Source organism: Oryx dammah, unplaced genomic scaffold (genome assembly GCF_014754425.2).
Source record: "Oryx dammah isolate SB20612 unplaced genomic scaffold, SCBI_Odam_1.1 HiC_scaffold_23, whole genome shotgun sequence".
Lineage (NCBI taxonomy): Eukaryota > Metazoa > Chordata > Mammalia > Artiodactyla > Bovidae > Oryx > Oryx dammah.
In genome coordinates this window covers 107,369,843-107,388,009 of record NW_024070207.1, presented here as the reverse complement: position 1 = coordinate 107,388,009, position 18,167 = coordinate 107,369,843, and the positions used below count along the sequence as shown (strand labels likewise).

General features: G+C 41.6%; 2 protein-coding genes across 2 annotated transcripts; one reads left to right on the top strand and one right to left on the bottom strand.

The window, feature by feature from the left end:
* The first annotated feature begins 3,129 nt into the window (after nucleotides 1–3,129).
* On the top strand, nucleotides 3,130–7,005 carry LOC120882611 (protein kinase C-binding protein 1-like). The gene is given in 5 exon segments (XM_040266628.1): nucleotides 3,130–3,510; nucleotides 3,512–5,061; nucleotides 5,064–5,174; nucleotides 5,177–6,271; nucleotides 6,274–7,005. Coding segments are annotated over 5 exon segments (3,480 nt in total). The 5' UTR covers nucleotides 3,130–3,175; the 3' UTR covers nucleotides 6,663–7,005.
* A 7,345-nt stretch (nucleotides 7,006–14,350) lies between these two features.
* PPP4R3C (protein phosphatase 4 regulatory subunit 3C) lies at nucleotides 14,351–16,669 on the bottom strand. Its single transcript, XM_040265355.1, has 2 exons — nucleotides 15,169–16,669; nucleotides 14,351–15,009 (listed from the first exon to the last, which is right to left on the bottom strand). Exons 1-2 carry the CDS (start codon nucleotides 16,667–16,669, stop codon nucleotides 14,351–14,353), a joined length of 2,160 nt encoding a protein of 719 aa, XP_040121289.1.
* Between the last annotated feature and the right edge of the window lie 1,498 nt (nucleotides 16,670–18,167).

The following is an 18,167-nucleotide window of genomic DNA, read 5'->3' as shown; positions in this document are numbered from 1 at the left end:
GTTCTGAAAGCTAGAAGTCTAAGACCAAGTGTAAACAGAGTTGGTTTTTTCTGAGGCCTGTCTCCTTGGCTTGTATCATGGATGGCCATCTTTTCCTCATGTCTTCACATGGTTTTCCCTCTGTATGTATGCCTGTATCCAGATTTCTTTCTTTTAAAGATACCAGTTATACTGGACTTGAGTCCACCCTAATGACCACATTTTAACTTAATAATCTCTAAGACCAAATCTCCAAATGCAGTCCCATATGAGATATCAGAAGTTAGAATTTCAACATATGAATTTGAGGGTGGGGATGCACAATTCAGCCATAACGGGGTGGTTATCCATAATTACAGATAAGAAAACAGATTAGAGGTGTCAAATAAGATGCTGTGATTACACTTGTAATGCAAAGCAGAACCAGGATCTCTGTATTTCCAAGTAAAGTCCATTCTCTTTCTATGAAAGTGTGTTATGCACCTGACCCTTGTATGTACTGGGCTCTTTCAGGGAGAGGGAAAAAGAGAACGTGACTCACCCTAGTGGATATGGACTCAATATCCACAAAGAGAAGCCCCTGAATCAAGTTATACACATATTTGGGCTAGAGATTCACAGTCAAGGGTGATTTTGCCCCCTTGAGGAATATTTAGCTTCTTCTGAATAGTTTTTGGTTGTCACAGCTGAAGGTGTGCTGCTGGCCTCTAGTGAGTAGATGTCAGGAATGCTGCTAAATATTGTGCCAATGCACGGGAAAGCCTCTTACGACCATGAATGATCTGGCCCCTAACATCAACAGTGTTAACATTGAGAAGCCCTACTTCAGAGTAAGGCAATTTGGTCATTAAATCAGGACTAAAGGGATGGGGAATTATACAGGCCTCTTTTGAAACTGTAGGGTTCTGTCATGACCATTCCCCAGCATGATACACATTTCTTTTCCCAGACCAGCCTGGCTGGTATAGCCATGGTGGCAGCCAGGCAAAAATGGGATCTACATGGTTCAAACTTAATGCTGATTTTATACACATGTCCCATGCCTCTTACACCTGATCTTCCTAGATGAAAAGTTTGGGTGAGAGTAGGGAATGAGCATAAGAAGAGGCAAAGTTATAGTCATCAGAAAGAGGCACTCAGGTATTGTAGAGGTGGAGGAAGAGTAACAACCCAGCACCCAGGATTGCACAGAGAAGGGAGGCGCATTGATGAGCCCTGTAGTTAAGAAGTGCCTCTAGAGACTTCCTCACCAAAGAAAACATCCTGGTACAGTTCTCTCAAACTCTAGCAGGCACCTTCATTCTAACTGACTGCTGGGTCTGCCATCCCCAGCTAGGCAGCTCTGAGCATCTCCCCCTTAACCCTCCTGAGAGACCTGTCAGGAGATGCAGGGCATGATCACACATACCCCTCTGGATATCTTCCTGCTCCTAATCAGTCATCCGATGGGGTGGACTAAGGTCACACCACCATGCTGGTGGCATGGACAAACAAGAAAACTTGATTGACTGCACCCAGAAAACTTTCAAAAGCAAGGACTAGGCTGTTTTCATAACATGGACTGGGAACTTTAAGGCTGATCTGCTAGTATTCTCAACCCGTGTTCCCTGACCAGTGTTGTGTCGAAACCAGCTCGACAAGCAGGGTTCTCTTGAAAGCGCTATACGGCAAGAGAATGAGAAACGAGATGCAAGATTTCAGAGAAAAGCGAGGATCAGGGGACCAACACCGCTCCAAGGTGAAGGTGCTGAAACTGAATCCAAGCCAGCTTTATTATACTTTCAGCCGTGAATGAAAGAATATGCAGGGAGTTAAACTATAACTCATGTGGCCTTCAGGGACAAAGAACAAATGATCATTAACCATTGAGTAATTAGGAAACGGTAATCGATAACAAATCAGTAACTAAGACTAATATTTTATCTATAGATTTTCCACCAGATACTTAAAACATGTGACTCTGAGACGCCAGCTGAGAAACAGTCTGGGGTTGGTTTTCCAACCCCAGGATCATATCTTGTTTTCAAGATTATGAACTGTTGCTTCTGGTCTTGTTCCAAGAGTCTCATACCTTATAGCATCCAGTTTATCAATAATTATAAATTTCTTTTGTGGCCCTTACGGGGGCCTGCTTTTCTTTTATTCTTCCTGTCTCTTACGTCTCCCTCTTTTTGATTTTGTAAGTGATAAGAAATGGTGAGAAATGTTAGTTGTTGTTGTTGTTGGCTTTGTTGTCTCTTTATCATTTTTTTCTAGACTATATAGAAACACAAACACATAATTAATAGTACTCCCATAACTAGAGCAATTTTGTATCTAAATGTCTTGATCTGTTTTAAAGGATTAAGATAAGAAAGATTATCAGTAACAGTATCAAGAAAATCTGATCCAGAAATCATATCTAGATGTTTATTAAAAGCTTTTAATATATCTTGTTGTAGATCTTGAATATCTACAGAAATATTACTTTGATTTAATAGGTGTTGTTTAACTTTATCTCAATTAAATTGTGTCTTATTGTATTTGAAAGCCATTATACAAAAGTAAGTATAGTTCTAATCACATCTTAGTCTCACTTGTTTTTGTAAACTGACTAATTGATCTTTTACAGATTGTTGAAGGTCGGCCACTTGGGAGGCCAACTTTTCATCAATTTTTTGTTGAGTGCTTCAAAGGACATTGGCATCTTTATGCCATTTTTGTACAACATGAACTGTTTGTACAGATTTATGAAGAGCCATTTCAGCTACGACTGCCACAGTGGTAATTGCAATAGTGTCTAAGATGGCAGCAATTAGTAATCTCAGAAAACATTTAACATGTTTAAGATTTTTTAATATTTTTTTTTACTAACATATAATGTAGGGCTTTCTTGTCAAGGTCGTTGTAAATCAACTGGAACCCATATGTCAGTTTTTGTTTTAACAATGTAAATATGGGGTGTGTGGGGGGGGGAATAATTAGTCACAGCTTAGAAGAGTGCTGAATGCTTTCTCTAAACCATGCCTACTGCAGAGAAGAAACATCCCAGGGGCTGGGAGTGTGGAGAACCTAACCTTAATTCCTGGGCTAAATGCTGGTGGTTTGAATGTTTTGAAGCCAGGCCTTTTGCTTCTAGCCTAGGCATATTTTTCTACTTTGTGATTTGATCTTGGCTGAAGAGGAAATAAAAACAGAACAGGAGGTGGTAGAGGGCATGGAAATTTCTACCTGCTCCAAAGATCCTGGCTTCACAGAGAGAACAGCCCAGAAAAGAAAGTTCCCCAGCCCTCCTCATTCCTCCAATGGCCACTCACCACAGGACACATGCACAAGTCCCATTAAAAAGAAAAAGAAACCCAGCTTACTGAACAATAACAATAAGGAGCAGCCAGAACTAAGACATGGTCCATTTTACTATATGAAGCAGCCACTCACCACAGACCTTGTTGATGTTGTACTGCAGGATGGACGAAATGATTTCTACTGCTGGGTTTGTCACCAGGAAGGCCAAGTCCTTTGCTGTGAGCTCTGTCCCGGGGTTTATCATGCTGTGTCTGAGACTGACATCGGAACCAGAGAGGGACTGGTTTTGTCCTGAATGTGAGAAGATCACAGTAGCAGAATGCATCGAGACTCAGAGTAAAGCCATGACGATGCTCACCGTCAAACAGTTATCATACCTGCTCAAGTTCACCATTCAGAAAATGAAACAGCCAGGGATAGATGCATTTCAGAAGCCTGTCCCATTGGAGCAACATCCTGACTATGCAGAATATATCTTCCACCCCATGGACCTTTGTACATTGGGAAAGAATGCTAAAAAGAAAATGTATGGCTGCACAGAAGCCTTCCTGGCTGATGCAAAATGGATTTGGCACAAGTGCATCATTTATAATGGGGGAAATCACAAAATGACACAAATTGCAAAAGTAGTCATCAAAATCTGTGAGCATGAGATGAATGAAACTGAAGTTTGTCCAGAGTGTTATCTAGCTGCCTGCCAAAAACGAGATAACTGGTTTTGTGAGCCTGGTAGCAATCCACATCCTTGGGTTTGGGCAGAACTGAAGGGGTTTCCATTCTGGCCTGCGAAAGCTCTGAGGGATAACGATGGGCAGGTGGATGCCCGTTTCTTATGACAACATGACAGAGCCTGGGTTCCAATAAATAATTGCTACCTCATGTCTAAAGAAATTCCTTTTTCTGTGAAAAAGACTAAAAGCATCTTCAACAGTACAATGCAAGTGATGGAGGTTTACATGGAGAACATCTGCCGGAAGTTTGGGGTTTTTAATTACTCTCCATTCAGGACACCCTTCACGCCCAAGTGCCAGTACCAAATGCTGCTCGACACCTCCAACCCCGGCGCAGGTGCCGCCAAGATGGACAAGCAGGAGAAAGTCAAGCTCAGCTTTGACATGACGGTGTCGCCCAAGATCCTGATGAGCAAGCCAATGCTGAGAGGGGCCTCAGGTTGCAGGATCTCCTTGTCCAACATGCCGTGCTCCCCCATGAGTACAAACTCCTCCATGCAGATGGGCTCTGATGTGGAGCAGGACGCTGAGAAGAAGGCCACCTCCAGCCACTTCAGCGCCAGTGAAGAGTCCATGGACTTCCTGGACAAGAGCACAGCTTCATCAGCCTCCATCAAGACAGGACAAGCAGGGAGTTTATCCGGCAGCCCCAAACCTTTCTCCTCTCAAGTATCGCCAGTCACCACAAAAATGGACAAGACATCCACCACGGGAAGCATCCTGAATCTTAACCTGGATCGAAGCAAGGCCAAGATGGACCTGAAGGAGCTGAGTGAGTCTGTCCAGCAGCAGTCTGCTCCTGTTCCTCTCATCTCCCCCAAGCGACAGATTCGCAGCAGATTCCAGATAAATCTCGACGAGACGATAGAGAGTTGCAAAGCACAATTAGGCATACATGAAATCTCGGAAGATGTTTATATGGCTGTCGAGCACAGCAATTAGGATTCTGAGAAGTCAGATAGTAGCGGTAGTGACTCTATCAGTGATGAGGAACAGAGGTCCAAGAACGTGCCAGAAGATGCCGAAGACAAAGAGGGGGCTCGGATGGACAAAGAGCCATCTGCTGTCAAAAAAAGCCCAGATTGCCAAACCCAGTGGAGACGAAAGAGGAGCTGAAAGTCAGCACGTCACCAGGCAGCAAGAAAGTGGACCCAAGCTCAGTCAAGGAGAATACGAGCCCCAGCCTGAAAAGGACTTTTCAGACAAAGCAAAACTCTTGCCTCATTCCACAAAGGATAAGCTGAAGAGAAAAGATGAGACAGATTCCCCAACAGTGCATTTGGGCTTGGACTCTGATTCAGAGAGCTAACTTGTCATAGATTTAGGAGAAGACCATTCTGGACAGGAGGATCTAAAAAATAAGAAGGAACCCAAAGAACCATCTCCCAAGCAGGAGGTTGTAGGTAAAGCTCCACCATCCATGACAGTGGGCAGCCAGTCTTCCCCTGAAACGCCAGTCCTCACCTGCTCATCCTCCCAAACTCCCATGGCAGGGGTCAGGGCCACCACCAGCACCATGTCCACGGTCATGACCCTGGCCGCCACCACCATGGGAAGCCTGGTGAAAAAGCAGAGGCTGCTTTTACCGAAGGAGACTGCCCTGGCCATGCAGCGGGTCATGTGGAACTCGTCAACTGTCTAACAGAAAGAGATCACGCAGAGTCCATCCACCTCCACCATCACCCTGGTGATCAGCACCCAGTCGTCGCTCCTGGTCACCAGCTCAGGGACCACAATCACCCTTGCATCTTCGGTCAGCACAGACCTGCCCATCACCACCGTTTCAGCTGATGTCACTGCAGACATTGCCAAGTACACTAGCAAAATGATGGATGTAATAAAAGGCACGATGATGGAAATATATAACGATCTTTCTAAGAACACTACTGGAAGCACAATAGCTGAGATCCACAGGCTGAGGATTGAGATAGAGAAACTCCAGTGGCTGCACCAGCAGGAGCTCTCGGAAATGAAACACAACTTGGAGCTGACCATGGCAGAGATGCGGCAGAGCCTAGAGCAGGAGCGGGACCTGCTCATTGCCGAGGTGAAGAAGCAACTGGAGCTGGAGAAGCAGCAGGCAGTGGACGAAACCAAGAAGCAGCAGTGGTGTGCCAACTGCAAGAAGGAGGCTATCTTCTACTGCTGCTGGAACACCAGCTACTGTGACTACCCCTGCCAGCAGGCCCACTGGCTCAAGCACATGAAGTCTTGCACCCAGTCAGCTACCGCCCCTCAGCAGGAAGCAGACCCTGAGGTGAACACAGAAACACTAATTAATCCCAGGGTGCCTCCTCCAGTACTCAGGCAGCTCCCCCGGAAAGCAGCACCTTGAAAGAGAAGGAGACGCCAGCTGAGAAAAGCAAGGACAGTGGCTCGACCCTCGACCTCCCTGGCTCCAGGGAGACGCCCTCCTCCATTCTCTTAGGCTCCAACCAAGGCTCTGTTAGCAACAGGTGCGACAACCAACCTGCCTCTGCCCCAACCAGCACAGACCACCAGCCGCACCCCAACTACACAGCCCAGAAGTACCATTCCCGGAGCAGTAAATCCAGTTGCTGGAGCGGCAGCGAGAAGCGAGGGTCAGCCCACTCAGAGCACAACGCCAGTACCAGTTCGAAGAGCCTCATCTCGAAAGAGTCCCTCCTGGATACCTTCTGGGACTAGCGACACGCTGGGACACAGGCCGCCCGCCCCATGGAGGGAAACAATCCAGACACCAGGGAAACCGGAAACCGCAAAGAAACGTGAGACCGGAAGACCACCGCCCTCTGGAGGATGCCAGCCATTCAGATTCGGCCTCTGCACCCGGCACGGAGGGCCGCCCACACTACGTCACATCCCGCGATAGCCTTGACTGAGGACTGTTCCACCCACGTGAAACCTTTGCTTTAGATGTAAATAATGTACAATTTGTGGATGTCATCGAGCCTAGAGTACCTTCCCCTTTTTATATTTGTATTGACTTTAACTTATAAAAAAAAAGAGAGTGAGAAAGAGAAATAAAAAACAGAAAACACACCCAACAACAAAAAAGAATGTTTGGATGCTGGAGGAAAAATGGTCATCCAGACCATCTGTCACAGGGGTGCGGAGAGGGCGGGGGGCTCGCTTTGGGATGCACAGCTCCTCCTCCTCTGATGCCCCGTGAGCTGTTTCCATTCCTATGTCTGTACACAGCACATTGAGATCAGGAATTTCCAGCACAGAATTTGGTGCTGCTGTGAACACACCACATGCACCCATTGGCCCCTTTCAAATACTACGTTATCATGTTACAAAAGGCAAGCTCTCCAGACCAGGACACACGGAGGAGCTCGTTAATTTTATGTGATTTCCATGATGACTCTACTCATATAAAAGGGAAAGAAGAAGAAGAAGAAGAAGAAGAAGAAGAAAAATAAAACCCACATCCTTGTTTACAGAAGATTAACTAGAAACAAGCCCCGTTCAGTTCTGTTTGCAGGAGAGGGGACCATAGGAAGCGTTCGAGTCAGAAGCTCCGAAACAGAGTTTTTCTTTGCTTTCCTTTCAAGACACTCACATCTGCTTGGTAAGAGATAGCCGTGCTTCACGAAGTGAGAAGTCGAAGGCGAGACGCACGCGGAGAGGACATTTGAATCTGAGATGAAGCATGTATGTAATATTTATATGATGGAATTTTATGTTTTTATGTCAGTATGAAACAAAGGCAGTTTGAGGGGAAGCAGGACACCGCCGTGCTGTTACACTACGTATGCTGTAGTACCATTTTGTATGTTGTATAAAACAAGAAGCATTGAACAAAGCAAAAAGGTGATGTATGTATATGAGAAAAATTAATTGTATGATATCATTCCAGTACATTCTGTTGTATATTTTAGTCTCTTTTCCTTTCTCTTCATTGTTGATAAGAGGATGTGGACTGTAGAGTTTCCAGCTAGTTACCCATATTAGAAAAGAAATAAAAAAGAGTCCTAGAAGAAAACAGGAAAGAACATTTGTAGATGGTAGTTGTCAAAAAAAAAAAAAAAAAAAAACTAGCCTAGCTGGCCTTATTTGTGAAGCATAATTGCTTTTAGCATATGGAAGTATTTTTTCACATTTTCTTTGTATAAAATTTGTATTAAACTTAAATATCTTTTTAGATGATGGTGTTTCTTTGTGACTGAGCCAGTCTCGGTATGTTCTCTTGGGTTCCCCCCACCCCTTAATTTTTTTCAGATTTTTCACCTTTTTAAAATTAAACTGTTTTGGAAAAATGCAAAAAAAATGTAAATATTCTGTCAACTTTTATCAAAAGGAATGATGTTATTTATACAAGTATAAAATGAACAGTTAATACATGTTACTAATCCCAAATTGAGATCATATTTTGCTGGTCTGATCATAAAAACAAAAGGAATCTTTATATAAGTCTGTATAGTGTGGGTAGACGTTTTTTTGTAAAATTAAAGGTAGTTTTTGGGTCATTTAAAATATATTCAGTATATTGTCTTTTTAAAGCAATTAGTTTTTTTAATGTCATGGGTATTTTCTATAATTTATCATGAATAGGATAATGATCTAGACAAGGCACAGGGGGAGCTAATCCTACCCTCATGTCATATGAGGGGTTGACTAACATAAGTACTAATTGTCTTTTCATTATATACCCATGGGGAAGACACTTTAGATTCTGTAAGTTTAGGGGTTCTTTGGGGTCCCCAATTGATGAGTCTTTTGTAACATTTAATAATAAGTGACCTTCTGATCCTTTATATGATTTTCATCTTAACCAATTTTTAATACCATGGCTAATTTCAGCAACACAATCAGGAATGTCAGGTGGATTCATCATGTTGGAAGTTTTTTCTATTTTTAAAAAAGGGTGGGCAGTTAACAGAAAGAGGGAAGTCTTATCTTCATTTGATTTCTTGACAACAGACAGCCACTTTTTATATCTTGTTTTAAGACATATACTTTCAAAACCAACACAAATAGGAGTGGCATCAGAACCAATAGTATAATTTATCAACTACTTTTTTTACAGTCTATTTTAATGTCTTAATTTTTTACATCGGTGACATCTCATATCTTTTTATTGGCCTTAGACAATGTTTGAGCCAGAAGTTGTATTTTATATGGTTCTGACCCAATATCTTGGCAAACTTAAGATTTTTTTTTAGAGGGGCACCCTGTGTTTTGAGAGGCTGAATCACCTTTTTACATTTTGAGTTAGCAATGTCATAAGCAAGAACTAGACTGCTTTATTTAAATTTTGATGTAGCCTGGCAATAAAATCTACATAAGGTTTTCCATTTGATTGAGTAAATGAAATCAAGGCTTGTCCTGGTGGATTTATTTTTTCTTCAGGCTTTTAAACATATTATCTTCACTTGAGTGAGTAATTGATCATCAAATTGTAACTGAGCTTGAATGTCAAAATGTGCCCCACTACCCATTAATTGATCAAGTGTTATATCAACTGGCCAGTTGGCTGTCGCATTTTTGAGCTTTTTGATTTATCTTGCCACCAGGTCCTAAATTGTAAAAATTTTGAGGTGGATAGGCGAGTTCTGCCTATCATTTCCCAATCATAAGGAATTAACCATTCAGCTTGTGAAAGTCTCTGAATTAGTCCCATGGTATAAGGAGAATTAGTTCCATATTGGGTACGTCTGTTTTATCTCCTTTATGGTTTTAAATGGTATGGCATTATAATCACAATGTATTCCTCCTTGTGGAAATTGAGGATTTGGTGGGATTTGAGTTACAGCCACAGGGAGAACTAAAGCATCTTTATCCCCCTGCAATTGTGCTATATGAACTCCCTTTTGTAAAGGGGTCATTTTATTAGGCACAGTTATCTGTGGTTTAAAAGCAAATCCCAAGGGGTTTCAGGATTGAAAGGAGGGGGCTCGACCAAAGGTGCAGTTTGTCGAGAGAGAAAGATCTGTTCTTGACTTCTGTCATTCTTTTGGCTCTTATTTTTCATTTTTATTGTTTTTTGTTTCTCATCACCTATGTTATCATATAAATTCATTTTCTCCATTTGTTTTTGTATTTGTTCTACAGAATCTCCTGAATCCAAGGTTTGGGATTGTAGCAGTCCTAAAGCTGTTAATAAGATTTCCTACTGACCATATAGACAAAGGAATCTTTTTGCCGCGTTGGTAGGCACGGAGCAGGCAACGCATAACTTTTTGCCATTTTTCATGTCTAGCCAGTAGCAATATTTTTTAATGGCAGAAAACAAATTTTTAAAAGAGGAGTGAGAAATCTCAACCGCCAAACTTTTTAACAAAGTTTTTAACACTTGCATATAGTCACTATGTTTATAGGGATTTTGTCCCATTGTTACTGATTGACAAATCTGCAGGGGTGTACTTACCCAGTACTTTCCTCGTCCGCGGAGCTGGCCGGATTTCTCTGTGTTCTCTGCCGCTAGGAGCTAGCCTCGGAGGCTGGATTCACTTTTGGGTCCCTGTTCGGGAGCCACTTGTCAAAACTAGACCGACAAGCAGGGTTTCCGAAAGCGCGATATGGCGAGAGAATGAGAAACGAGACGCAAGAATTCAGAGAAAAGCGAGGATCAGGGGACCAACACCGCTCCAAGGTGAAGGTGCTGAAACTGAATCCAAGCCAGCTTTATTATACTGTCAGCCGTGAATGAAAAAATATGCAGGGAGTTAAACTATAGCTCATGTGGCTTTCAGGGCCAAAGAACAAAATTAACCATTGAGTAATTAGGAAACAGTAATCAATAACAAATCAGTAACTAAGACTAATATTTTTATCTATAGATTTTCCACCAGATACGTAAAACATGTGACTCTGAGACGCCAGTTGAGAAACAGTCTGGGGTCAGTTTTCCGACCCCAGGATCATATCTTGTTTTCAAGATTATGAACTGTTCCCTTTGGACTTGTTGCAAGAGTCTCATGCCTTATAACATCCAGTTTATCAATAATTATAAATTTCTTTTGTGGCCCTTGCGGGGGCCTGATTTTCTTTTATTCTGTCTCCTACAGTGTTGGGACTACCTGACAGGTCTGCCAGTTGTAAAGACTTTTTTTCCAGGGGTTCCATTTGTGCTCTTGAAATTGTACTTACTGGGTGGGAACCAGGCACTGAACATGCCCCTCTCCTGCACCTTCGGGTGGTAAGCTTTCAGCATCCTGGATCCTCCAACACCCCAAAGAGGCAAGCACATCCATAAAAGGCCCCCAGCTTTGCCTGTTATCTCAACTGCTTTAGGGCAAGGACATCTGGGTTCTTATCTAAGGACCCATTCTAGTTACCACAGTGCTTCCTGGGATGGGACAAAGGGGAACAGGGTCAGTGACTTGCCACAAATCTTCAATGCCCTCCCACCTTCCCTCCTTTTCTAATTTCAATCCCACCCTTCATTCCTGACATCTCCCACTCCTTTGTTAACACCTCAGACATCATTCCACTAGAGTGTCTCCATTGCTATGAAGGTTTATTTTTCTGTCTACTTTTATACTTGTTTCAGTTGTGTCTCAGTAAGGCACGATACATATACATAGACTTGTCTGCTAACCAGAAATGAACTCATTAGATTTTAATGCATCATAGAATATAGATTATTGATTTATGGGCATAACTTCTGATGTAACTACTTATATCTGGCTTTATCCTCCCCCTTCTTGGAAATGATTATACTGCTCCTGATGATGATAATGAGCTTTGAAAGTTATTTATTGAGTACTAAATATTTTCTGGGTAACTTCTGTATAGTTTCTAATTTTTAAGGCAAGTTGGAGAGATTGTGGTTGAAACAAAAAACAAGTAAATTGTCTAAGGTCCTGGAACTAGTAAGCATCAGAGTCTGCATTGTCATCAAGGGCTTTCTAATGAAGCTTTTGCTTTATCTGTTATATCACCCCACTTTGTTGGTGAGTTTAGCAAGTCACTAAGCCATAAAAATGACTGGAAGTCATATATCTAAAGTCAAAACCTTGACAAATTCAGGGCACCTCTTCAAAAATGCTTACCTGAATTTCGTTTTAAGTACAAGGCCATTCCACACAGTTTCCTCTTTTTATAAACAATCTACTTAAGGGGCCTATTAAAATGACTTCTAAAAAACTTAAAAGATGAAAGTAAACATTTTTGACATGGTATCCTCTCACACACACTATCTATAGAGACTGAACATTTTGGTCAATTTTTCACTCAGTGTGCAGACAGTAAGGATTGCTCTTCTGTGTTTTGTTGCCCTCTTAAATGTTCCCTTAATAGTAGGTTTTGCCATCTGATGGGCAATTTGCCTTTGCACCATTTTGCTTGTCATGTTGTTTCCCTAACATTAAGTTGCTGAGACTAGAAAAGGGCTCACAGAGGTTACACTGAGAGAATGCCTGTCCTTTTTTCTTTTCTTCTTCTTTTCCCCTTGTTTTTATTTTTACTTTTTATTAACCTCCCATTATGGCCAGCTGAAGGGAAGAGAATAAGCAGAGAAAGCAGCAAAGAATTGTTATTCTCTGCCTGGTTGTAAATATCTGTTCTGCTAAGGAAATGGAACTTCTCAAACCAAAATAGAGTTAAGGATATTTTTTCAAACAAAAGCTTGTGCATGCATGCAAATGTGTACTATGGAGAACATTCCCATGACAGTCTAGTGGGAAGGAAAACATGAAATGCTCTTCAAACAAACTTCCTTTTTTGACATGCACTCACAATCTGAATCATCCCATTACAACACTTAAATAGCCTGGCTTGAGAGATGTGAAAATGACGTTTCCCTATTGTGTCACATCCTCAGTCATGTCAGATTATATCTTCTGATGTCATGTCCATACTTCAGCAGCCTTTATATTTGATGATTAAATCAGTATTTGTTATTTTAGGAATACACTTTTTTTGTAACTAACAACAATCTCTCAGTTTTACATAAGATTCATCCCCTGTTGGCACTTTAAAATGGTCTCTCTTATTTTTTGAATTACTGGGTCCCTTTTTAATTCCTGAATTGTATAGTTCAGCATAAATATCAGCAAATGGTACAAAACAACTACAGTGATATTTTTAATACAAGATAAATATCTGTCTTCTGGAAAACTATACTTCCTATCTACACAGATAGATCATCTTGTTCAAACAATGGTCATAATAAAAATTAACTCTAAAATCTTCAAATAGGAGAAATGACTTCAAGCAATTCCAGGGAAATTGGACCCAGTTTACACCCCACTCTAAAAAAAAAAAAAAAACAAAAAAAACTCTTAACACTGTTACATCTTACTGTTAGAAATTCACTTGCAATCACTTCTTTAATAAAGCACCTTTCATGTTACACCCATTCATTTACAGAAAAAACTTCAAGTATTGTGTGTGTAACCTAACACTTAAGTACCTTTTTCTTACAAAACTGTGCAAAATGGTTTCTAGATATTAAGTGCCACATCATTCAGCACTATTTTTTGGTATGTTAGTCTTTGTAAATTACACTTTAAAAGTTACCAGTGGTTCGGGGTCCGCCTTGCAATGCACGGGACACCGGTTTGATCCCTCACCCAGGAAGATTCCACGTACCTCAGAGCAGCTAAGCCCGTGAGCCACTACAGCTCTGTAACAAGAGGCCACCTCAGTGAGAAGCCTGCACGCGGGAGCCTCTGCTTACTTCAACAAGAGAAAGCAAGTGTAGTGACAACGACCCAGAGCAGCCAACAAATAAATAAATACTCTTTTTAAAAAAGTTACTTACTGCTCTGGAGATGGACACAAGTTTATTCATGAATCAGGAAATGACTTCCAAGTATCTTTCACAATTTAGGCAGCTGAAAGCATTTGTTTTTTCTACCCACTCCCAAGGTCTTTTAGAATACTACTGGGCCAGTTCTTTGCATCCCATCTAACCAGACAAAAAATTATAGTAACAACTGAACATTTTGAATCCAGCTTCCTTTATTTTCATGAAAATACACACCAAAAGTCACTTCCTTCCAATTACTCATAAGACTAAATTTTTTGTCAAATCTTCACAGAAAAGTGAATAGCTTTACTTTTTATTACAGTTGACTCTATTTTCCACATAAACATACACTTTTATTTCAAAGAAGGAACTGAAAAAAGAAAACCATAGCCAGAACCACCGGGCAAATGATGTTACAAGCTTTGCAAATGCACTGTTAATAGCTATGTCTAGTATATACTCTTGAAACAGAATTACATTAATATTAGTTTATCAACCTTGAAATTCTTTTTTTTTTTTACAAAACTAAATTATCTTAGATGATAATAACAATGAAGATTTTTGCTATTTATTAAATACATGTGTTCATATATGGAAGCTTTGGATTCAGACTCTTCAGCTAATGTTACAAAGTTTTACCAGAATTTAGTAATGTCATGGGTTTTCCATAAAGACTTTATGGGCTAAGATGTGGTCTTTTGCTGGGAGGTGTTTCATCTTCCTCTTCTTCTTCATCATCTGAATAATCCACTAAGCAAATCACGCTTCTGCGGTTTGGGTTACTTGTTTCATCAGCAGCATCAGCAGAATGAGATGAAGTAAATTCAAAGTCACCAAAAGATGTTTGAGAGGGAAGATCTACCTTGTCTTCATTTTCTTTTGCTTTTTTAATCTCAAAACCACTTTCCGGTGGTGGCTCAACTGCTTCTTCCTTTATATTTTCATTAATACTCCTTTCCTCCTCCTCCTCCTCCAAGACGCTGGAATCTGTGCAAAATACTTGACTATACAGTACAGAATATAAATTCTTCGTTACTTGATTTTGCAGCTCTTTCTCTTGCTCATATTTCACCTTCAATCCTTTGAATGTCTGAACATATTCAATTGACTTAAGCGTTGCATAAAACTTTTCAACTATATGGGCAACAAGAGATTTGATATTTTCCATTCTTACGTAGTCAAACAGCTCAACAATAGCTGAATTCAACATATTGTACCGAGTTCCATTCTCTAGAAGAGCATTTACAACTGGCTCAAAAAAATTTCCCTTGATGATGTAATGATTTAAAAGTTCATCTCTAAGGCCAATCATCGTTCTCATAAAACGAACAGCACACAAGATTAAAAAAGTGTGCTTGGAATTTATCAAGATCAAGACTTTTCTTAGCAAGTCTTTGTCCAAAATATATATTTTCATGTAATATGCATGATGTTGCACACAAAATGAAAGCTGATCTAAAATTAAGGCAAGCAGCTGTGCTGTGCGGTAATTATTGAGACAGTTTTTGTTATTTTCGTCAGATTCAACTATATTATCCTCGTCATGTATATATGCTGAAGTAGTTGACAAAAGTGGTTCTATGAAGTTATTCATACAATACTTACAGAAGAAATGTAGAAATTCACTTTTTTCACAGTGACTAGATGCTGTGATCATGTTGTTTGGATCAAGCAGGGCACGAAGAACTTCCATTAAATGAACAGCATTTCCTAGCTCAGGGTCAGTATCACAGAATATTTGTTCAATTACTATATTAATGAAAAGAATGCTGTCTTCACTTTGGTGGTCTTCTATTATAAATTCTTGAACCCTGCATGGACTATACTCTACTAGATAAGTAAATACATCAGTAGCAGCTGACCTTATTTGCAAGTCATTCATATTCATTACAATTTTAAGAGCAGGAAGAATTCCCAGTTGTGTCAGTGTTTTGAATAGTGCATTCCTGTTTTCAGGTACTAATGTCTGAGAAAATGCACAGAATTCCTTGAAAAAAAATAACAGCTCACGCCGTGTATCATCATCTGTGGTCTTATCCCTTAACTGTGCAAAAGCAGTAGACAAAAACTTATCATCTTCTTGCAGCATACTGACTATCGCACCCTTGTTTAATAAAATAAAATTTGTAAGAGTAGAAAGAAAATTCTCTTCAAATATAGATGGGATAGGAAAAAGGATGTCTTGAATGTACTGTACCCTGTATGTCTGATGTATTTTTTGCAGAAGTACATGGTCTATTATTGGTATAACTTCTTTGAACTTCACTTTTTGGGTTAAGAATTCTCTATGCCTTTTTCGCTGAGCCAAGGCAGGGTCATATTCAAGGCATCCCACCACATCCATGATATACTTATCAGAAAAGAGGATCTCAAGCAGAGGTGCCTGGTTGAGAAATAACATCCCTTTAACAATGTCATGCAGATTCTGTAAGCCTTCAGTATCCTCTAGGTCCTCACACGTGTGGAACAACTGCAGTAATTTTTTAATAAAGTCCTCATTTCCTACTAACAGAGCCAGCCTTTCCCTACGCAGAGGTGAGGTGAGAACTGAGGTAACTAAGTGAGCAATCTGGTCAAGCTTACCGAGTTCACAGTTAGGCAGCTCAAGCTCGTCATCTTCCATGTCATCTGATGTCTCATCTTCGGATTCAATTAAGGGGTCGTGTGTGATATCGGTAGATGGGTCTTTACCTTGAACATGGCAGATGTCTTTCCATATCTCGTGACAACTTGTTTCGTCGGGGAAACTTATCGCCATACCGTGGTTCTCAGCTTCAGACCAAACAATTAATGTCCCTTGTCGTCTCTGATAGGGCGTGTCTGGATTTATCTTTGACTGCAAGATCTCTAAGCCGCTAAGTTCAGATTGAACTAGCAGACACAAGCCCTGAAGGCGTTCCACATAAATAGTGGAGACATGTCCCTTGCCTAGCATTTCCCATTGTTGGTCATCATTCAGGAAAAATACTTTCACTGTGCTCTGCTTGTCCGCCATGGTGACCTTCTCTCTCTTCACCCTGGCCCTGGTCTCGGCAGGTGATTGTGTCTCTCGTGAGTTCAGGGATAACGGCAGCTGACGTTGGGGCCCCAACAACGGTGGCTGCTGAGGTAGCTGGTCGGAGAAATTGCGAGAAAACATGGCTGATTAAGTTGAAGCCACAGGAATTCCGGTGGTGCCTCAAATCAATAAGGCTTCCCCACAGTTCCACTACTCACTACCATCCCTTGCTCCCCTCCTTCCACTCTGCACCCCCCGTAACACTTTCTTAACGGGAAATGAAGTGAGCCTCTGAGCCTGCTCGTGGCTATCTACGACAGCCTTGATAATTATGACTCCCCCAGGATTCTATGCCAAAGGAATGTTCTATGCTTGTTAATGCCTCCAAGCCTACCTATGGAGGCTTAGGAAGGCGAGAAAAGGGCACTGTTCTTTCAATAAAAGGTTCTGTCCTCCATTAACATTTTCACTCATCATGTGTGTGGGGATGGAGACTTAGCCAAGTCAACACCTAACACTCAGTGTCAAGAAAACCCACGTTCCCCACCCCCAATAGGTGGTATGCCCCCTCCCGGTGGTACTCCCCCTCTCCTCACAGGTGGTACACCCCTCCCCTCATAGGTGGTATGTCCCCTCTCCTCCAAGGTGGTACTGCCCTTTATGCCCCCTCCCCTCAAAGGTGGTAAACCCCCTCCTCTCATAGGTAGTATGTCCCCTCTCCTCCAAGGTGGTACCGCCCTTTATGCCCTTCCCCTCAAAGGTGGTATGCCCCCTCTCCTCATAGGTGGTATGGTGCTCAGTCGCTCAGTTGTGTCGGACTCTTTGCAACCCTATGGACTGTAGCCCACCAAGCTCCTCTGTCCATGGGATTCTCCAGGCAAGAATACTGGAGTGGGTTGCCATACCTTGTCCAGGGAATCTTTCCAACCCAGAGATCAAACCCCTGTCTCTTATACCTCCTGCATTGTCAGGCGGGCTCTTTACCACTAGAGCCACCTAGGAAGCCCAGCCAATGTCAGTATCACTCACTTACCCCTCCTTGAAAGCGAAAGTAAAGTCGTTCAGTCGTGTCGGACTGTTTGAGACCCCATGGACTGTAACCTACCAGGTTCCTCCGTCCATGGGATTTTCTAGGCAAGAATTCTAGAGTGGGTTGCCATTTCCTTCTCCAGGAGATCTTCCCAACCCAAGGACTGAACCCTGGTCTCCCGCATTGTAGGCAGAAGCTTTACCATCTGAGCCACCAGGGAAGTCCTACCAATCCTTGGGAGAGGCTATTGTTCCAAGAGGGAGTTGGCAACTAATTCCTTTACCCTGTTCAGTTCAGCCTAAAACTCTATATGTTAGCACAACAATGAAAAAATTTCCTCAAATTTTCCCAATCTATAACCACACTACTTATTTTTAGGGAAAGAGTGGGCCAGTGGGAAACTGAGTTGAAGTCAGCCAGAAGGAGGCACAAACACCACAAATCAATTGTTCTTATTTTCTTAAT

What these genes read in the sequence shown, in the direction of transcription:
- PPP4R3C (XM_040265355.1), bottom strand. Translation starts at nt 16,669, where the DNA reads ATGGCGGACAAGCAGAGCACAGTGAAAGTATTTTTCCTGAATGATGAC. An exon ending in AAATAACAAAAACTGTCTCA is followed by an intron (nt 15,010 to 15,168) that starts ATAATTACCGCA and finishes TTTTAATCTTGT; the next exon opens with GTGCTGTTCGTTTTATGAGA.